Here is a 23,818-nt window from a genome sequence, read left to right on the forward strand (position 1 = left end):
TTTTTTTTTTTTTTTAGAAAATACTAGTGTATTATATGAATATGTATGTGTTAATTAATTATTAAATAAATTGTACTGAGTATATAAGTAAAACTTTGATATTAGCTGCTTATTCACCTGTTATGATTGAGAATGATTAATTTCCTTTTCTTGTTTTCTATACGATATTAATCTATAAGTTATAAGTTACTTTGTGAACTGTTTCGATACATATTTGATCAACTTGTGTTATGTTATGTTATGCTTTGCTAGATTTCTAGTAATAAATTCTTGTTATAGTTGTTTGATGATTGATTGATGTAAGGCTAGGACGATCAGAAATACATATCTATCGATCTTACTGTCAAACTAAAGACAACCTTGAATGATTTTTGAAACTAATACGGTTTTCTATTCTTACAAAAAAATAAAAAAAATGATATATTAGTCAACGAATTAAAAGATGATTACAGAAAAAAAAAACTTTAATAGAGTTTCTATACTTAAAATCATATATAACTCCAATAACAATTAATTTATTGTGACAAATGATGGTTTGTTTCTACTATTCAACTGCTTTGAACTTTTGTAACATTTAAGGCTTGTAAGATCATATTTGCTCGAAGAAAGAGAAAAATGGGAGAGGAAGAATAAAAAAAAAAAGAAAAAGAAAAAGTATTTTTAATGTCATAGACGTCAGACACGTCATCAAGACATTTTATCATAAAAAGTGAATATTAGATTTCTTCATTCCATTTCCTATAACAGTTTTCGAATTGATAAATCAGAAATATCCGAAATGATCATATTTAAACCGGCATTAAAGTGAAGTACGTTTGAATATTTGAATATCATTAGCGAATAAAAATAGACTTTGATAAAATGTATTTTATTTAAAAATAAAATATTTAAATTATTTGGTTTAAAAGTATTTTTTATCTATAAAAATTCGAATGATAAAAGTTATTGTGAATATTTTCGAAAATTATTTATTATTAATTCAATTGTCTGAAAATATTCAATATTTTATTTATTTTTTTTTTCTTATGAACAGTATTATAAATGAAAAAAATTCCACAAATAAAATTTTCTAGAAAATAGTTTAATTTCATATTCTATTTATAAATATATATACATACATATATTTTTTTTATCGTTTGAAATTGTATCAAGAAAATTATTTTAAAAATAGAACTGAAGATTTAAAATTTTAGTTTATTCGTAATTTTATATATCGGCGAGAATTTTTTCTTTTTTAAATTTTATTTTTAAACGTTTCATAATAAATACTCTGGACGATTAATTTTAGAAGGTAACATATAATTTCTTTAAATCTGAAATATTGAATTTTAAATATTATTTTTACTTTTCAGCATAGAATAAATTAGTTTTCTTCGGTACGTGCGTAATATATATATATATATATTTATTTATTTATTTGGAGACAAAACGATATTAAATTTAATACATTTTATATGTTTTTAGATATTACGCTGGTAATTTTTATATTTGCCAAATATTTTCTCTTTTCCTCTATTTAAATTTTCCTTCTGTAGTAAACCTCTATTAAATTAAATAAAATTTTATTGCTTAAAAGCAAAAACGATTTATGCTGGGGGAATTTATTTATGAAAATTGCACTTTCCATTTTCGTTAAATATATTAACGGTCGATAGATGGCGCAATGCGACGTATTTCGACGCAAAATGCATTTCCATCTGTCTACTTGCAAATGCTCTACATTTACTAATCAATACAGAAGCGGAATACATCGTAAAACAAAAGCGAGCCGTATAGAAAATTTTTAACTTACGCTTAAATAATGCATCCCGATTTATTCGCAAGATATATATATATATATATATTCATTTATTCAACTAATCGATTTTCATGTACTGTACTGTACTTTTAAAAATTAATTAATTTCAGTTTTAGTGCGCGAAAAACCCCGCGCAGTCGCTCGCGCGCGCGCGAGCGACTCGTTTTATTATTTTATAATTCGATTTAATCAAAAATGGTTTTTGGTTCGATAACAGTTCGAACCGTTTCTTAAATCTAAAAGGAACCCGCTTCTTTTTCTTTTTGGCACTTCGCCAATTTGGCAATGTCCATCGCAACGCCATTGCAGCACGGGCATCAAGACATGTATTAGTACAGGTAGATGTAATTACGGGAAAAAATTTTTTTTTCCTCCCTTCTTCTTCTTTTCCGCGCCTGTTTCGCGCCCCTCGAGTGTCGCCTACAATGTTACGTGCAGACCTGTGTGGTACTGGTTTACTTACCTGTATGTCTGCTTCTTTCCCTCGCCTCAAGATGTCAGATGATGACAGACTTTCTTTGACAACGGCCGTGAGTGACGACGACGATGGAGATGCCAGAAATTGTCCTTACAGATCCAGATCTGGTGCTGCTGCTGCATCTTTCAACTGTACGGGAGCTGTGAGAAAAGCCGGGTGAGTACGGTTTTAAGAAATTGTGTGTATCGATATGTCGGTCGGACTCGATGTCCGCTTGTTGTTTCAAGGTCACGAGTAGTCTTGATTTTCTAGCCTTTGTTGTTTGCTGTAACCGAAAAGGCTTTATTAAGGCTGAAACGAAGCCGTTTACCAGTTTTTTTTTTTTTTGTTTTTCTTTTTTACGTTAATATTTAATGATCTTTAATTTTTATACAGTCCGTAATGCCCGCCTTAGAAAATATTTAAATTCTTCCAATTAATCAATTTCAAACAATGTAATATAAAAATCAACAGATCAGCTGTTCGTTTCTGTTGTATATTTTATATTAGTTAAGCTATAATAATGCATACTGTTAAGAATTTAAATTTAAAGGTGTTACAAAGCCTGATAGTAAAAACTATAAGTTATGAATAATTAAATTTAGAGATGTTTAAAATTAATTTTTCTTGTATAATTCGAAAATTTAACTAACTGGTTTAATTCATAAGCTTATACATTTTGTTAATTATGTGCTCTGTTAGAGAAATGTTTTATTAAGATTTATAAGATGGAATTAATTAATTCCAAACTGATAAGTTTGGAATTAATTAATTCCATTTAATGTAATACATCTTATCTGTTATATAATACAAAATAATTGTCTGTATTGATCAATTTTATTTAAACGCTTATATATTTAGTATCAAAGAAAGTAGTAATAGTTACTAAATAAATTTAATATATTAAATCTTTTCAAATTAGATATTATAAATATTTTTAAAGTATGTATAAACAAATATCTTAAAATAGTTGTTAACAAACCTAACAAATTATTATAACTTTTAAAATAAAATTAGTTTTTTTTTTTTTCTTAGTTAAAAGTGACCTTAAACTTTTATTGATAATAGTTATTTACTTTATATAATTTTTAAATATCTCATTAAATCAAACTGTATTTTTAATATTTTAAAAAATATTTATAAAAGTTTATTAATATTAAAATAACATAATACTTGAACTATAAGTTATAAATCATATAAATATGATTTTAAAATGTTTTAAAAATTAATCTGTATTTTAAGATGTAAAGGTATTGAAATTATTTTTTCGGTTAGATGAATTATCGCACTACTATTATACAGTAATTTATTTAGTTTAAATTACTTTGATAAGATCAAATTAATTTTCTTTTTGGTTTTTCTTTTAAAAGATTTCTCAGTGTTAAAAAGTGGTTGTTAAGGAAGAGACAGCAAGTGGAGTTAGCACGTAAACGAGGTTGGAAAGGGTATTGGGTATGCCTAAAGGGTACTACACTTCTATTCTATCCATGTGATAATAGAGATGGACGTGCCATTGACAGTACTCCAAAGCATCTTATTATTGTTGATGGTGCTATTATGCAGCCCATACCAGAACATCCAAAAAGAGATTATATTTTTTGTTTAAGCACTGCATTTGGAGATGCCTATTTATTTCAGGTAATTAGTACTTTTTTCATATTATATTCATTCTATTATGTAAATAATAAATACAGTTTAAATAAAACCAAACCTTTGTACATTTATAAGAGTTTAGATTTTAATTAATATTTTTTTTATTTCAAACTGAATTTATTTTATTTTTTATATTAATTATAAACTGTTTCTTGTATATTAAATATTAAAACTGAACTTCAGTTGAATTAAATAAAAATTTACTAGTGATAAAATTTATAATATTAAATAGACTTTCTTGGCAACAAAAAAGGTGTTTGGTTATTGTCTAAATCAGAGGTGTCCAACCTTTTTGTTTCTCTGGGCCCACATTGGAAGAAGTCATGGAGTTTTGGGCCACTAGTATATTATATATACGTGTGGCCTAAGTGTATTTTGGCCCAATCCTTCAATATACAAGTATATTTAAGGATTAACATGTCTAGGTTATAGTANTAAGCTTATACATTTTGTTAATTATGTGCTCTGTTAGAGAAATGTTTTATTAAGATTTATAAGATGGAATTAATTAATTCCAAACTGATAAGTTTGGAATTAATTAATTCCATTTAATGTAATACATCTTATCTGTTATATAATACAAAATAATTGTCTGTATTGATCAATTTTATTTAAACGCTTATATATTTAGTATCAAAGAAAGTAGTAATAGTTACTAAATAAATTTAATATATTAAATCTTTTCAAATTAGATATTATAAATATTTTTAAAGTATGTATAAACAAATATCTTAAAATAGTTGTTAACAAACCTAACAAATTATTATAACTTTTAAAATAAAATTAGTTTTTTTTTTTTTCTTAGTTAAAAGTGACCTTAAACTTTTATTGATAATAGTTATTTACTTTATATAATTTTTAAATATCTCATTAAATCAAACTGTATTTTTAATATTTTAAAAAATATTTATAAAAGTTTATTAATATTAAAATAACATAATACTTGAACTATAAGTTATAAATCATATAAATATGATTTTAAAATGTTTTAAAAATTAATCTGTATTTTAAGATGTAAAGGTATTGAAATTATTTTTTCGGTTAGATGAATTATCGCACTACTATTATACAGTAATTTATTTAGTTTAAATTACTTTGATAAGATCAAATTAATTTTCTTTTTGGTTTTTCTTTTAAAAGATTTCTCAGTGTTAAAAAGTGGTTGTTAAGGAAGAGACAGCAAGTGGAGTTAGCACGTAAACGAGGTTGGAAAGGGTATTGGGTATGCCTAAAGGGTACTACACTTCTATTCTATCCATGTGATAATAGAGATGGACGTGCCATTGACAGTACTCCAAAGCATCTTATTATTGTTGATGGTGCTATTATGCAGCCCATACCAGAACATCCAAAAAGAGATTATATTTTTTGTTTAAGCACTGCATTTGGAGATGCCTATTTATTTCAGGTAATTAGTACTTTTTTCATATTATATTCATTCTATTATGTAAATAATAAATACAGTTTAAATAAAACCAAACCTTTGTACATTTATAAGAGTTTAGATTTTAATTAATATTTTTTTTATTTCAAACTGAATTTATTTTATTTTTTATATTAATTATAAACTGTTTCTTGTATATTAAATATTAAAACTGAACTTCAGTTGAATTAAATAAAAATTTACTAGTGATAAAATTTATAATATTAAATAGACTTTCTTGGCAACAAAAAAGGTGTTTGGTTATTGTCTAAATCAGAGGTGTCCAACCTTTTTGTTTCTCTGGGCCCACATTGGAAGAAGTCATGGAGTTTTGGGCCACTAGTATATTATATATACGTGTGGCCTAAGTGTATTTTGGCCCAATCCTTCAATATACAAGTATATTTAAGGATTAACATGTCTAGATTATAGTAATAAGTATTAAAACTTTATTACAAAAAAGGTAATTTTAAAAAATTACTTCTACAGACACTTTCAGTTTTTACTTAGAAATAGATAAATTCATTTATTATAAAGGAGACAAACAAAAATTTATTTGAAAAACACAAATATTTGTTTTATTTGGGTCTCTAATTAATAAAAAACGACGAAACACCATTTTAAAGTGCATTTTTATTCAACTAATATATTTATAAATAATATGTAGCCCAAAAAGTAGCCAATGTGCCAAATGATATTTTTTACATCAAACTAATAAAAGGGTAGCCAAATTTGGCGCAAAGTAGCCAAATCTTGCAACGCTGGAAGGAATACTAAATAAAGCTGGAGTTGGAACTCAAAGGAGTATAGACTCGAATTTGGAGAAAGGAGAGAGAGGCCAAAAGATAAAAAAATAATGAGAAAGATTGGAAAATTAAGGGTCAATATTTGCATAACAGAAGGTCTATTTAACCTTTTTCACTATTTTTTATCTTTTGGCCTTTCTCTCCTTTTCTCAAATTTGAGTCTTATACTCCTTTGAGTCACAACTCCAGCTTTATTTAGTATATCTTCCTCATTCACACATTTCCAAGTATTTGAAAATATTTCCTTTTCACTCAAAAATTAATTATGTATAAAGGTTTATGGCTTTGTGAAACTTCTTTTTTGAGTTTATGCCGTTGAAATAAATAAATAAATTTGTCGGTTTTATTTAAATGTTTATTGGGCCGCATTGGAACTTGCCTTGGGCCACGGGTTGGACACCCCTGGTCTAAACTTTATAATAATAATTCCAAAATTGTCTGAGTTGTAAACATATTTACATAAGAAATATAATAATAAATTCTATCTCAGATTCTTTCTTTGTCATTTTTTATTTATTTATTAATATATTTGAATCCTATTGCAGACATTAATATTGGTTCATTTTAAAAAAATAAAGACAACGTCTTACAATAAATTGAGATTTAAGTCAAGTTTATATCATTTTATTAAAATTGAATAATATTTTTTGAAAATTACAGAAATTATTTCAAAAATTAAATAATTTTTTAAAGTTAATTTTAATAAAATGCATTAAACAATGCAGAATTCTAAATAATTGAAATATAATTTAATAATTTTTTAAGATTATTAAATTATATTTTAATTATTTCTTATCTGAAATGTTAATTTATTTTTTTTATAATTTTTGTTAATGAAATTGGAATTAAATTGCATTTTAATAAAAAAAAAATTGATAAATTTTTAAAATAAATAATTTAATAAAATAATTTTAATGAAATTTAACAACATTATATAAATTATAAATATTTTAGGCTCCATGTCAGGTAGAATTAGAAAACTGGATAAACAGTATTCATTCTGCTTGCGCTGCAGCTTTTGCAAGACATCGTGGTAAAACGGGTACTTTGCATCTTCTGCAAGAAGAAATATTTCGTCTTGAAAAAGAAATTGAATCAGTATGTATCTTTTAATTTATTTTAGCCTGAAATTTTGTTTATTAAACATATTTTTTTTTGCTTAAAAATAAACAAAACACAGGATACCTGAAATAAGTCAGGTGTTTAATTTATTGCTTATTACGTAAAATCAAATTATATATCTCATATACTTTATCTGGGTAACAAAGATCACTTAGGTTGATCAGAATATTAAAAATAAAATTGAGAAATAAAAGATGAATTTTAAAATTGTAAAATTCAGTATTGTTTTCATAATTTAAACGAAATTTGAGCTTCCAATTATAAAAATTAAATGATTATAAAATTCAGTAATATAATTTTATAAGTCACTTAATAAATCAAGTAGTTTATATTAATTATAGTAACATTTTCACATCAATATGGAAATGACTTTTATATGATTAGCATGTTATTAATTTCTAACATCTACAAAATAATAATTGCTTATGACTCAAATCTCAAATCTATGAATAAGAAATATAAGATATAACAATTTGATTATAATTTTGCATAACTTTGAATCAGCTATTGATATAAGCATTTAGAAGATTATGCTGATATCTTGTTTCCAAATAAGAATATATAGTATATAATCATTAACAACAATTTGATTTTGTTTTACTAAAATCAAAACACATCAAAAGTGCTTGATATAAAAATCTGACGTTTCAATGTGTTTTCGTTTTAGTTAAATCCAGGCTTATGGTTGTTATTGTTAGTCAATTTATTTTACTATTTATATTCTGATATTCTATTGTTTGATTTTAATACACAATTTATTAATACAAGTTTGTTATCTAAGAAAAGATACAGAAATAAAATACATCTGTAAGTAATATATTAAATCTCTGACTTTATTATTTTACATTTACTTCAGGCATTCTGTGTTTTATATCTATTTATGCCAGTTGTATTATGAAGATTTTTTTGAGAATGTGACATTTGAAAAATTACCAGAAACTTATTTCTTGTGTATGTTTTATAAAAAAAAAACTTTCTCTTTTTAAAATATAATATTTATTTTTAAAATTAGTTTATTTTATATAATTGTAGGATTTTAAAATGAAACATATGGCAGAACTGCAATTGACAGTAGTTGCAGATGCAGATAGTAAACAGACATTAACAAATCAAATTAATCAATTGGAAGAAAATTTAGAACGTTTACATTGTGAACAATTTCGTTTGCGTTGTTATATGTCTTCCCTTCAGAATGCAGAATTACCAAATCCTAAGGTAATTATTTATTCAATAAAAATTCTTAAAAGTAAATAAATAAATTAACATAATAATTTGAATTATAATTTTAATTAATTCTCACAATCAAAAAATTTTTTATGAATAGTTTATATTTTTAGTATGTAATTATTAATAGATTAAAGATGATAATATATTTAACTTATTTACTAATCTATTTCATTTTTTTAAAACAATGAGATGTAATGGAAGAGGATAGTAATGACAACAGAAATGTAAATTTATAAAATATATATGTAGCATGAAGAACTATAGTTTTGTGTTCACTTTTTTTTATTTATTTCTTTTTCCTCTCTACTAAATAAAAAGAATAACACACATTGTATCCCAAAAAAAAGATATAGTAGGACATATATTATAAATTTTAGCATATTACAATTATATATACTGTTTATTTGATTTTTATCTATTTTACTTAATTTGTAGTTATAAGAAAATTTGGGATAGTTATAATTCTAGTACGTTAAACTATAATGTAGAATTACATTTTATGTGTATAATTTGCTTTCTTGTATTTTTTGTATTTTCTTTCAAGGTTAACGTCAAAAATAGAAAGAATGAGTGTTTTATTCAAAAATTCCTAATAATTTATTGATTGCTCATTAATTGCTGTTGCATTTAAACATAAATAATTTAAATGGTATAATTATAGTTTATATTTGAAAATTTTATATATTTATTCCAAACAAGTTATTTAATTGAATATCCTCTACAGTTAAAACAGCATATATTAAAGCATTTATAAAAGTGCTAAAAAAATTAGTAATTTCCAAGCACATTACCCATCATGGCAGACACATGATGCAGTTTGTTACATTGTTTTATTTTGCAGTATGAGTTATCATGTTGCTTGTTTTGCTTCACTATTTGCAGTGTCAAAGCACACAACTTTGTACTTAGCCATTTTGCATGGTTTTAATTTAAAGAACTTTATGTAAATTGGTAATTACATTTACAGTAACAATAATTTTTAAATTAATTCATAAATACAAATTTAGAACTAAATTAGCCACCTTTATAAAATAAATAAAACCCACAAAAAATAAAATAAAATAATTTATTTACAAAAAATGTTTGGAAAGAAAATGAAATTACTTTTCTGCAAGATATGAGGAAATGGAGGTTAATTTCTTTACTTTTAATTTCAATAAGAAATTCACAGAAATACCTTTGACACACTTGTTCTACAAAGAAAAAAAAAATTAAATTGAAAAATTCATAACATAAACAGTTATGTAAATAAATAAGTTATTACATTTAAAAAAAAAAATTGAAAGTTATAAACAAATTATTTAAATTTACTTGCCTTAATGTCCTTAACTCATACTTTATTTATTCTAAAATTGTCAAAAAAACTACTACGGGTGAAAAAATAAATATTTTTTGATTTTCTGATTAAGAACTCCTTTTTTTGTTAATAGCCAATACACCAGTGTAATAGTCCTATTAATTCAATAAGTCCATGTTGACAATTTTAGAATAAAAGTATAAACAAATTGTTTCCAGTATCTTTTTAAAATGTTAACATTTGATGGCTTTTTCTCTTATGGCAAAATTTCCTATTTATGAAAGAATTCCAAAGCACTTTCTTTTACTCTGATTTCATCATAAAAATTTCTGACAAACATGAAACTAAACCTTATTGATAAAAAGCAAAGTTCTTGGAAAGTATATTTATGCTAAATAAAATTTTTCTTAAAAGTTTAAAAATTTTCTTAATGAACGTTGATTCAAAAAATTATTCAAAGTAAAAACAACATAAAATTAAAAGAACAGATAAATTCCTACCTTATTAATGGTTTAAAGAGAGTAGAACAAATAGAAATACATAAATGCATTTCTAATAGATTCATTTTTCATTAAACACAATCTTAAACAGGTTGTCACACAAAACTAATTTCCATAAACAATTGTACTTTGGGAATCTTGCATGTGCGGCTTACTCTATTTTTACATTTCAACTAATCTTTTAATAAGAACATAGACTAAGTTAAGGGGGGAAAGAAAAACTTTTTTACATGTGGTCTACAGAAAAGTAAACCTTTAGGTACTTTCTTAATTTTTATCCAAATTACATAAATTTCTCATTCTTTTATAAGGTTGTATACATAAAACATAGGTAATTTCCAAAAAAATTAAGGTTTCTTGTTAAATTAAGATTATCTATACTTTACCCACAATTAAAACATTCTTCATTAACAATTCTACCCAATTTACACACACACTTAATGCTATCTAAACAATGCTTTATTCTAATGGAACATAACATAATGAATTACAGCAGTTTGCCTTCTGCATGTAGACTTATCAAAATAGATTGCAAACTATAAATTTACATACTATTACATACTACAAACAAACATATGTATCATTATTTTGGGTTGTATAGGAGATATATTTCAATCCAATCAGATTATCCCATGTAATCTGATAAATATAACTACTTACAAGTGCATGTAATGCTGTTATATCACATAACAGACCTGTTTTTTTTTCCTTAACATAGCCTTACATTCTATTTTCTGAAACATTCCTATAGCTCTCTTGGGTCACAAAACAAACTTGCATTAGTTTGTTTACATAGCTTGCTATTAACTTACAGAGTACAAATATATCAAACTGTACTGACTAGTGAATAGCTCATTAAATTTACCAGCTTTTTTATGTGCAGTCATTCTCAATATTTTCTCCCTTGACCTAGGCAGACGGGCAGAGATTGTTTTGTCATGGTCACATGATGGCACTGTTATAATCACATTATATTACCTGAGAATCACACCTATGCAATCAGACCAACAAAAAAACAGGATTAATCCCTTTCATTGTAAAGTTAACAGCCTCATCAAAATTGTAGTTCCTATTTCAGTTTTGTCAGGGTCACACAATGTTACTGTTATGATCTCATTATATTATAAAAAGAAACCAAACTTGTTCAAACTACAATAAAAATTTTTTTGCCAGTTTATTTGCAAAATCAACACTACTCAAAAAAAATCTACCCTCCATTTTTTATTAAATAAACCCCCAAAAAAAGCCCCTGTTTGTGACCTCCTATCATAAAAATTATAAGTTATCTTAAGTTTGTGGTATATCAGTATACCACAAGCTCATAAAGAAATTGCTGTTGACTCATAATTATACAAAAAGATTTCATCATGAACAAAACAACAAAGTGAGGCACTGGTATGAGTCATTACAAATGATCTTTGTGTTGAATGTTAAACATAATGGATAATGTAATTAGAGATTACAAAAAAATTTTCTGGCTTCTATATTTGAATCTATTTTTTATGATGATATGTTATACAATTATTGTTTACTTCTGTAGTTAGTGCTGGATTAAACCTCTAGCAGACCCTAGACAAAATTTAAATTGGGGACCCATTTAAATAAGTTGCTTCTAAAGAAATCTGAAATAATGTCACTTAAAATTTTTATTTATAATAGAGAATACAAACACTGATACATAAGAGTTTCTGGTATAACAATATATTTANATATATAAAGATATATAATTATAGTCATTAATCAACCTTTAAAAACTTTAAATTTTTTGTTTTCAGATTTTTATTTCAGAAAATTTTTAAAAATTTATTATGATTACTTTTTGTTTAGTTATTTTCTGTACTGAAGCCAGAGGGGCCTTCCAGATTACAGACGCTAGACATTTGTCTTATTTGTTTATTGGTTAATCCGGCACTCTCTGTAGTTTATTAGACATGCTTAAAGAATAATGTGAAAATTAACTAGAAAAACATAAACCATAAATATTAATGTAACTAATTTAACTAACTAAATATAGTTTTGAACTTTTTGAATTAAAATTTTTGTTGTCTGAATTGACAACAATTTATCTACAGAATAGCTGTATATCATTAAAATCTTGTTTTAATGAAAATATTGTTGAAGTAATTGTGATGTATTATTTGTATATGCAAAAGAAATTTTGTTTACATTTTTATTTGGAAGATTTATAAAGCTATAATTAATATTAAAACTTTACAAACATTTTATGGGATTAAAAGCATAAGTAAATAAATAAGTATAAAAATGAGACTAACTCTTTTAAATATCACTATTGAAATAAAGAATAGAAATGAAACAAATTTAATGCAGATATTTACTTGAAAATCCATACATTAATTTGAGATTTTCTATGTAGATATTATAATCTTTATATAATATTTTTGTTGTTGATATATTATTTAAATTTCACTGTTCTTGATAAAAGAATATATTTAAGATAAATGATTAAATTTTAATTTGGACAAGACTTTATGAGATTTTCAAAAAAAAAAAAGTATTTATGTAATAAATTTTTTCAACACTTTCTAAAATATTAGTATGCATAAAACAAGAAAATTTTTAACTTAACAAAAATAAATTAGACTTGAAACATTGAATACAAGCATCATATAATAATTCCATCAGATATTTTAAAAACACGTTACTTCAAGAAATAAGATTACTTTTTAATAGAGGAAAAAAAATTGGTTACATTTTTTGAAAACATTTTATCTTTTAATATCTCATAATATAGGAATATATGAAATATTGATTATAAGGATTCTGTATATTAGACCAGTAGGAAAGGATGTATAGATCTGATGTTGAAATGATATAGATAAAACACAGATGTTTTAAAACTACTTTGTTTTACATCTGTATTATTTCACTTTTATTTATTCTGCATCAGCTTTAACTAAAATAATTCAATGCTGTTTGAGAAAATAAGAGCTTTAAATTGAAATCTTAAACATTTAAGATTAAACAAAAAAAAAATTGAGATTAACATGGATTCTTAAAGTAAATGTTTAACATTTAGGGCATTGATAATATCAAAGACTAATTAAAATAATTTGTAAAGATATAATAATTTATCACATACATTTGTCCTTTTGAAATGTTTGGAATTTCCTCTGAAAATCACTTAAAATGGTTGACTGTTTCTGAATTTATTTAGAAAATGTTTCAAGATCATTTGAATTTATCTTCATATTTTTGGAAGATGAAACAATTTATTTTGCATGATTATATTGTCTTAAAATCAATAGATGAAACAATGAAATTGTTTTAAAGATTATAATAAAAATTAACTGTAAATAGTATATAGTTTATAAATATAAATAATGAGAGAATTCTAATTTATTTTAAATATTTTCTTTTATTCCAGAATTTATTAACTCATGTTTCTAAAACAACTAAAAATACACTAAATAAGTTAGGTGTATTTACTGTATCATCTTTCCATGCTTACGTTTGTGCCCGCAGTCCTTCACTTTTAACTAATTTATTATCTGGTCGTGGAGCAACTAAACGCAGAGCTAGAGCATCTTTATCTAGATCAAACAGCGGAAAGTGAGTCTTTAAAATATAATTATTTCTTTATTACTTATAAATTGATTCTGTTAGTATGAATTATTTGTAGATTTATTATATCTTACTTTTTATAACATTTTATATATATTGTGTATATTATAGGCAGTCAATGACGCATTTATTGACTTCAAGTCATAGTACTGAACTTCCCATTGTAGGAGGACGAACTATAAAAGTTATGCTACCTGATAACCAGGTTAATATTTTTTAATAAAATCAATATATAATTTTTATTTTGTTTAAATTATTTTGTAAAGTTGTTATTATTTATGTATTTTGTTGTAATTTTGTTAATAGCATAAATTGACAAATTATAATAAACTTTTTACATTTTTGACAAGACTATGTCTTGTTTATAAAATTGCAGTGCTGTCCTGGCTTACCAGCTTAGAGGTATGAGGAAGTACATCTCAGGAGTTGCAATTTGGCACAGAGTATTAAGTGCCCAAATCATGTGCTCATAAAAAAAACCAGACTTGTAGGTACAGTGGAACCTCGGTATATGACCTTAATCCGTTCCTGATGTTCGGACTTATACCGAATTGGATGTATACCAAATCAACCTTTCCCATAAGAAGTAATGTAAAAATGATTAATCCGTTCTCATGAAAAAATGGCTGGCTTTAAACACCTTGCTTTCCTGCTTGATTTTCCATGAGATCAGCATGTATCTTTTTACTTTCTCGCAAATAATTGCTTCTCTAGCTCTCTAGCTCTCTTGCTGTCTCTAGCACACTGTTCTTCAGTTATCCAAAGCAAAAGCAATTTCTTAACATGGTTTAATGTCTTCGATCTCTGTTTAGAAATTAATTTAACCCCTTTCGCAATGTTAGCAGATTTAATAATGTCTTTATTTTTCACGATTGTCAATATCGTTGTTCTCGGAATACGGTATGCAACAGTTAAAATCTCGAACACACGTGCCACATTCATATTTCTCAACAGTCTTTTTTTTTCAGTTCCATTGTGACTCTAGTCATTTTTTTAGTTTTCTGTTGCTTTTCATTTGCCTTTTTGCAATTCATGATTAATAAAAATAATAAAATTTTACTTACAAATTAAAATCAGAAGAAATTTAACAGTTATAAACTGTGGTACTNTTGCCTTTTTGCAATTCATGATTAATAAAAATAATAAAATTTTACTTACAAATTAAAATCAGAAGAAATTTAACAGTTATAAACTGTGTTACTGCGAACGTCCAGTCTGGCCTAGTACACCAATAGTGCTACTTGTTCATAGATGGCACGTATAATTGAAGTCGTATACTGAACAAAAGTCGTATACCGAGCAAAATTTGTTTCGTCCAAACAGGACGTATTTCGAATTGGACGTTTTCTAAAGCAGATGTATACCGAGGTACCACTGTACTTGGAACAGGGTCAAAATAAAATACAAAATGGCAACACTCTTTCTACAAACAGGCACTAGTGCAAGATTGCACATGCATTGCTCATTGGGAAGTTGGAAATGCGAATGTTGCAAAATTGAATTTTGACAAATGAATCTTTGAAAAAACCTATTTTCTTGTCCCATGTTATTCCTGATGCATTTCTGATCATGACATGCTGACCTTGACCGGTTGACCCACGATATCTTGTTTAGCATTGGAATGTTTTTGAAAGTAGATGGCACTAGTCATTATAATTTTGTATTAAAACTAACTTCTGAAATATAATTTTTTTTCTTTTACATTTATTAATATATATATTGTTTGTGCAAAATAAAAAAATAATTTCGGATAATACAATAGCCACGATTATTTTTTCAAAAATGGGAAATATTCGTTAAGCATCGACAAAAATTCAACTCGGGCAACACGCAACGAAGAGAAATTTTGAATTGGATAGGTAATTCATCGTGGATGACGTCGTGGTCGTGGAAGTTTGAACAATCACGCTCAAAACCAGAGATAGCAAAGAAGATTGGGGAATGAGAATGAGACCTGCCTTGAGCATCAAAGTGATCCCACTTAGTAGCGAGTCACTGAGACATAGTCTTGTCCCAAATACAGCCTTACCATTTTACTTGTTAATTATATAATGGTTGTCCATAAAAAATCCACACAGAATATCTCAGGCTCTAGCTAATGGCCAAAAATTTTTAATTATGTTACACATTTTATAATTTGATAGTGCATGAAATACTATAGAACATTCTAGAATCTTTCTCTGCATTAGATTTTCTGCTGTTTTCAAAATGGCAAAGAAAGCTGATGCTTTATGCCTAAGAGTGTACAACTTTTACCTATTAAATAAAACATTAGGAAAAAGTCTATTGTAAAGCATTGTACAAATGAAGGAATTTCAAAACATACTATATATTGCATTCTGCAATGCTTTAAGAGTGAATTATAATTACAGAGAAGAAAGGGGTCTACTAGAAAAGCAAAAATTTTAACAAAAGCCAAGTTGGAAAGATTGAAGAGAACTCTTGAATACAGCAATAAGGTTTCAATTTGATCTACAGTCCTGAAACTAAAAGTTTCACATAATTGACTCTTTGAGGCTTTGAAATGAAAACACATTAATACTGAAAGCAGCAGATAATTCTGGAAAGAATGGACATGTAAAAATCACTGGCAAAGACAAAAGTGCTGAAGGTTATTAAGAAAGTTCTCTGGAAAGTTGTTCATTTTAGATGATAAACCTTACTTTACACTCTCACACTCAATAATCAATGGTAATGATGGATTTTATACCAGTGGTGTCTCCTCTATAACTCTCAATGTAAAGTTTTTCAAGAAAAAGAAATTTTAAGGCAAAGTTTCGGTTGGATTGCAATGGGACTGAAAAGACCGAGTCAAACCGTAACCAGAAAATTAAATTTTGCTATTAATGTCCAGCAATGTTTAAATGAAATATATATAATGTTTCCTGATTTACATTTGGAAGAATTTTTTCAAGCAGAACATCTTCTGGCCAGATCTAACAAATTTCTACTATGCCAAAACTGTAATGGATCATCTGTGACAAGAAAACATCATCTCTGTCAGAAAGCAGAATAACCCTAAAATATACCATAAATTAGGTCAATTGAGGATTGTTGGGCAATTTTCAAAATAGCCATTTATAAAAAGGGAATGAAAGGCATAAATATGGATCAGCTGATCAATTTCATAACATGTCTGAAAAATATGAACCAAAGTCTTGTAAAGAAACTGCATACCTGAAGTCAAATTAACCATGTTTGTTGATGTGGACTTGTAGAATTAGAAAAATAAAAGATAATATACAACTTTTCATCACCTTTGAAATGAGTGTTTAGTTAATAGTTTTTAACTTGAAAAAAGAAAACCCTATGTTACAAACTTGTGTGAATTTTTTCTGGACACCCATTATTGTATACACAAGTATATATTTTATCCTAAATGGATGAAATGTATAATTTTTATTTAAAGTACAGTTAAACCATTATTTTAAATTAATTGTCTTTTCTTATTTACATGATTTCATTAAATTATATTGAAGAAATGGAATTAAAAGAGTGTTTTACTTTAAATTAAAAATTATTGTATATTATTTTATTATTAGATAAAAAAATTACAAAACATTGTATAATAATCTGTGCTTTTACTTTAATATAATTTATATACTTATGTGAATTTCCACATGTGCTAACTTGTAAATATAAAATGAATTTTATAAATTTTGTTTTCTTTGCAAAATTAATTTTATTTATTTCTTCATTTTACATTTAAAAATTAAATGCATCTTATTTAATTTGTAGAGTGTGATAATAGGAGTTCGTGATGCTACAACTGTAGAAGAAGTTCTTTGGAGTTCTTGTAGCAAAAAACAGCTATCTGCAAATGATCATTTTTTACGTATAAAAAGGTGGAAAGATAAAGATGATTATTATGTGCCACCAAGGACAGAACTTTTGGAAAATTTAGTATGTAATATGTAATCATTTTCCTTTCTACTAACTGAATAATATAAAATAATTAACTTTTTTTTAAATTCCATTGATAAGTAAATTTTTATTATTTTAATTGTAATTTTTACAATAATCTATTAAAATTACTTTAAAACTTTATATTTAATATTTTAAATAAATGTAATATTGAAACTAAGAATAATTTATTTAATTAGACATATGAAACAATTGAAGTTTGTGCCAAAGTTCTCTATCAAGTGGAATTATCACGTCATACATTAGATCACTTGTTTGGATTCAGTGTAGAAGCAGAACTTGTAGAAAATGCTGATCATCAAGATGAATTGTGTGTATATGTCAGTAGAGTTGAAGAAAATAGTTTGGCTCATCAACAAGGTAATTTCATATTTTAAAATTTTATAATTGACTTCTTAATTTTTACTTTTTTCTATGAATTGTTAATGAAGATTTTTTTTAAAATGTATATTCACATAGAAAATAAATTTATATACAATGTTCATGGAAAAATTGAAACAATGAATTAAAAATAATTGTACTGTTAAATTTTTGTTAACTAAAAATATAAATATTCTTTTTTTTAATTTAATTTATTCACAGGATTAATGAAAGGAGATGAAATAATGGTGATCAATGGAGCAATAGTGAGTGATCTTGATATGATGTATATTGAAAGCGTTTTACAAGAAGAATTGTCACTATGTATGATGATGCGTACACCACGGATGGAGCCTCCAGATCTTGCAAGTGCCATGAAGACAACAGATGATTATATTGAATCTCTTGTCTGTCCTCCACCTCCTAGTGATAATGTTTTAAGTGAAGAAATGATTGGAAAATTAATTGTACCATCACCTCTGTGGGGTAAGAATAATTCTGTAAATTAAATTAGTTTATTATTATAATGAGCATACTAGTAAATGAAGAAATTGATACATATTTTTAATTTATTAAACTAGAATAGATTTAATATTAAAATAATTATATATTGATGAAAAAATATTTTATGTAAAAAGTTTTAAAATTATTTATTTTTTTCATTTTCTATGAAAGAAAATATGCTATGCAATTGTTAACATAAAAAGATCGATTCACGTATGTGTTAAAAATACATTTAAATAAAATTACTTTGTTTTTTCAAATTTTATGAAAATTTTTTTTAAAAAATTAAAAATTACAAAAGCAAACAAGTTATTAAAATTTATTTTTTTCCCTGCCCTGAGAATACTAAGAAGATTTTTTTAATCATTATGAGTTCAGAATTTTCAGATTTTTGAATCATTATGAGACAGACCCAAATGGGATGGGCTGGATGGCAAACAATGGCAAACAGGGTTCCTATGTACCTGAAAAGTCAAAGAAAATCAGGGATTTTCATTAGTGTTCAGAAAAGGTCATGGGAAAGTCAGGAAATTTGTTAAAAATTGTCAAAAAGTCGGGGAATTTGCTTCCTTGNAAATATGCTGATACTTTTATTGATTAAATATTTTTTAGATGATTTCATTGTTGGGCTGCAATTTGAAAAAATTGTAGACATGAATTCCCACTATCATCTGTTTGTCCATCTGTATGTCTTTCCTTAACCTTCAGAACAGAGTTAGATACATGAAAGATGAGACCAGATATGGAAAGCTTAGGGGAAGGAGGCCCTGATTAACTATATATGAATTTCCAATGCAAACCAGAAGTCATCATGTTTCAATTCAAAAATTTTCTCCTGAAAGGTGTTAGATAGCTGACTGGCACAACTCTATTGTTAAAGGAAAAGTATGATGTACAGGGGCAAGCCACTATTAATTTGACATGGAGAGCATATTTAAATTAAAAATATGATTGTCATAATGCCAGGCTGCAATTTTTAATGTCATAATAAATAATTGCTCATTCATGTTTTACTGTTGTGTTCTAAAATTTTATAAATGAATTGGTTCTAGTAGTTTTAACACTTAAATATATAAATATGAAAGGCCTTTAATAACTTAGATTTATTCTTTTGAGATGTTATTTGTGCTAATTTTTATTTTTATTCAAAAGAAAGTTTTTACATTAATGATCAATATAATTATTTTAAATATATTAATACCATTTTTTTTATGCCAACTGATAGAGCATCATTATTTAATATATTTTTTAATGCTATTCAACTTAAAATTAGTTTAGTTTATTTGTACCAAACTATTTGTAAATTGCTGTTCATAATAAATTCTCTTATTTAACTAAATCTTGGCATTTCTGCAGTAAATCTTATAGTATACAGTGGCTTCTTGAAAAATTTGAAGCTTCTTTCTATCTAAAAAAATGTCTATCTATTCTATTGCTAATACTGTATAAGAAATTCCCAGTTATTTCTAAAAAAGTGCAACTATTCTATGAATCTATTCCATCACAATTTATTTTAGTACTTGTATGTCATTAATATAAATTACAATGCTAAAACCTCTTCTATCCAGGCTTATTGACAAGACCATGTCTTGTTTATAAAATCGTACTGCCATTTTATGTTACCGGCATAGCGGTATGAAGGAGTACATGTCGAGAGTTAATATTTGGCACAGAGTATTAGGTGCCCAAATCATTTGCGCATAAAAAAAATCCAGACTTGTAGGTAGTCAGGGGACCGAGAACAGAGTCAAAATAAAATACAAAATGGTGACCCTCTTCTACAAACAGGCAAAACAGGCACCTCACCCCACCTTTAATTACTTTGTAAAATTGCATCTTAATAGTTAATCAGAATATATTTATTTATATTATTTTAAGAAATTTATCAGATTATAAATAAAATCAATTTTAAATAATAAGGATTTGAAGGAGTTTCAAATTATATTATACTTAGTATTGAAATTTATAACATATATATTTATTTAATAAATTAATGTCTTGAAATATGAAAAAGTTTTATATTTACTGAATGAATTAAATTTATTGTTTTTTATTCATGAAAGAATTTGAATATAGTGACTTCTATAAAGTATAAATTTATATACAATGTTCATGGAAAAATTGAAACAATGAATTAAAAATAATTGTACTGTTAAATTTTTGTTAACTGAAAATATAAATATTCTTTTTTTTAATTTAATTTATTCACAGGATTAATGAAAGGAGATGAAATAATGGTGATCAATGGAGCAATAGTGAGTGATCTTGATATGATGTATATTGAAAGCGTTTTACAAGAAGAATTGTCACTATGTATGATGATGCGTACACCACGGATGGAGCCTCCAGATCTTGCAAGTGCCATGAAGACAACAGATGATTATATTGAATCTCTTGTCTGTCCTCCACCTCCTAGTGATAATGTTTTAAGTGAAGAAATGATTGGAAAATTAATTGTACCATCACCTCTGTGGGGTAAGAATAATTCTGTAAATTAAATTAGTTTATTATTATAATGAGCATACTAGTAAATGAAGAAATTGATACATATTTTTAATTTATTAAACTAGAATAGATTTAATATTAAAATAATTATATATTGATGAAAAAATATTTTATGTAAAAAGTTTTAAAATTATTTATTTTTTTCATTTTCTATGAAAGAAAATATGCTATGCAATTGTTAACATAAAAAGATCGATTCACGTATGTGTTAAAAATACATTTAAATAAAATTACTTTGTTTTTTCAAATTTTATGAAAATTTTTTTTAAAAAATTAAAAATTACAAAAGCAAACAAGTTATTAAAATTTATTTTTTTCCCTGCCCTGAGAATACTAAGAAGATTTTTTTAATCATTATGAGTTCAGAATTTTCAGATTTTTGAATCATTATGAGACAGACCCAAATGGGATGGTCTGGATGGCAAACAATGGGATTTACAGGGTTCCTATGTACCTGAAAAGTCAAAGAAAATCAGGGATTTTCATTAGTGTTCAGAAAAGGTCATGGGAAAGTCAGGAAATTTGTTAAAAATTGTCAAAAAGTCGGGGAATTTGCTTCCTTGGTTGCCTTGTTGATTTTGTTTACTGACAGTATGGCTGACCAAGTGTAGCTGTCTTCAGGCAGCAAGAAGTATTGTGGTACAAAGGAACTTATGAAAAGGGAGTGAAGAATGTTTTCAGTGTGGTGGTGTGGAGAACAAATAAAGGATTACAAAGAAGTAACAATAAATTAAACAGGGTTTTATTTAGTTACGTTTCACGTGGTCCTTCTTACACCTGGTTCTTTTTCTCTTTACACACTTGATCCCAAACTATAGTAACCACATATGTTCAACACAATCCGACATATTCTTTATATTTTCACAGGGGGGAGGCATGTGTTCGCGACAATACAAGGTTATGGCTTGAGAGATATCTCTGCAATATTACAACTAACTTAAACTACCTTAACCTAGCTTACATACTAAGGAAGAAGAGTGAAAAATAAGATATACGAAGGGATAAGACAAGTATAAAGGAAAGATTGGTGGGGGTACCAGGTAATTCGACAGTCTCTGATCTTCTCTATGTTGGAACTTGCACTTAATTTCTTTCTCTCGGTTCCTTTCTGTACCGTTTCTTGAGGATTCAAAGTGTTCTCGAAGCCCTCAATCTGGGTGTCCGTCTCATTTGTCCATTCTCAGACGACTTCAAGTCTCTCCTTTGTCCCATTTGGCAACAAACTTCGATTTGTTCTTTTCTTTGTCTGCTCTCCTCGGACGCTGACCAGAAAGTGTCCTTTTCGTTTTCCTGATGCTCTCAGGGCTTCTTAGTATCCCTTTATTTTCTCCCTTCATCCTTGGACAAAGGTTGTCCCCCACCTGTAGAGAAGGAATAGGTTAGAAAGTTCTAGAAACAGACGTGAAAGACAAAAGATTTTAAAAGAAATAAAACTTATATCTAACCCCTATGTACAAAGACATGGCATACCGCCACATCAGGATCCAAAATTTCACCCAAACATACACAAAATTTCCCCAAAATTATAGCTCACAAAATGTACAAGCATACTACAATATCAATTGTTATTTTCAAATTTTAAAATATTTTTAGACTTTAAAACTGCTGTATTAATTATGCAGTATTATAAGTTTGAGAGAAAAATTTAATACTCTTAATAATCTAACATTGATAAAAATTTTTTGAAATATTTTAACTCTCCATCTCTCACAATTTACATTTTCAATTTGAGGGCAGGTGTTAATGAAAACTGATGAAAAAAATTATAACAAAGAACCAAACATGATAAATAATATCATTTGAATTAATATTAAGTTATTTATCATTTTTCATTTTAATAATTTTGATCACATAACAAAACAATTTTTGATTTCTGAAACCTTTTTCCCAGTTTATTACTATTTTTTAAAGTTTGAAAAAAGAAAAATGCCATTAATTATTATTAAAAATTTTTCCAAAGCCATGAAGTTTTAGTTATGAATTAATAACAGGATAAGTTATTTTTATTTAATAAAACATTTTAGTTTTATGTAGATAAGAAAGACAGAATTATGGCATTTCTTACTTTATTTTTAATTTTACTAATTCATCGATTATAAAAAAATATATAACTGCTAATTAGAAAAAAATAACCAGTTAAAAAGTTTGAAAAACAATAATATATGTGTGTAGTAAGTCAAGTGATGTTTTATTTTGTTAATGTGACATACTATAAGCCGTAAGGGATGTGAGGGTCAGGGAATTTGTAATTGGTCAGGAAAAGTCATGGAATTTAAAACAAAAATTTGAGTAGGAACCCTGGATTTAACATAGCTGAGACATCTGTGAAAAATTTCTGAGATCCCTGATCCAGATTTGAACTTGGGTTTGCTAGAACAGGTTGTTGACATATTTATTACTGTGGCTATCCAGCTATCAAATTTTTTTGGAGAAACTTGAAAAATACTAACATAATTTTAATAATCTATATTATTAACAAGCATAATTTTTCAAAATTTTAATAGGAAAAAGTTATCACAACTGATTTGAATTTTAAAAAGAAAGAACATTGTTACAAAATTAATATAGTTATCAACTTCATCAAATATTTTATGTTATATTATTCACTTTTTGTAATTTATAAGTTTTTCTATCAATTCTGCACCATAGGTTGATTTTTT

The 23,818-nt window shown here is 26.1% G+C and overlaps 1 protein-coding gene across 1 annotated transcript in view; it reads left to right on the plus strand.

Moving 5' to 3' along the window:
- The window catches only part of LOC111633991, a 271,060-nt gene that overhangs the window by 155,340 nt on the left and 91,902 nt on the right, over positions 1-23,818 (plus strand). Inside the window, exons 10-18 of the mRNA XM_023378659.1 lie at positions 2,293-2,432; positions 3,626-3,893; positions 7,092-7,235; positions 8,292-8,474; positions 13,669-13,853; positions 13,977-14,070; positions 17,604-17,768; positions 17,969-18,149; positions 18,372-18,635. Coding sequence (XP_023234427.1) covers positions 2,293-2,432; positions 3,626-3,893; positions 7,092-7,235; positions 8,292-8,474; positions 13,669-13,853; positions 13,977-14,070; positions 17,604-17,768; positions 17,969-18,149; positions 18,372-18,635 — 1,624 coding nt within the window. The remainder of the gene's footprint in view (positions 1-2,292; positions 2,433-3,625; positions 3,894-7,091; positions 7,236-8,291; positions 8,475-13,668; positions 13,854-13,976; positions 14,071-17,603; positions 17,769-17,968; positions 18,150-18,371; positions 18,636-23,818) is intronic.

The sequence above is a fragment of the Centruroides sculpturatus genome, unplaced genomic scaffold (assembly GCF_000671375.1).
Source record: "Centruroides sculpturatus isolate CEXI.00-Female unplaced genomic scaffold, Cexi_2.0 scaffold679, whole genome shotgun sequence".
In the NCBI taxonomy this organism is placed as follows: Eukaryota; Metazoa; Arthropoda; class Arachnida; order Scorpiones; family Buthidae; genus Centruroides; species Centruroides sculpturatus.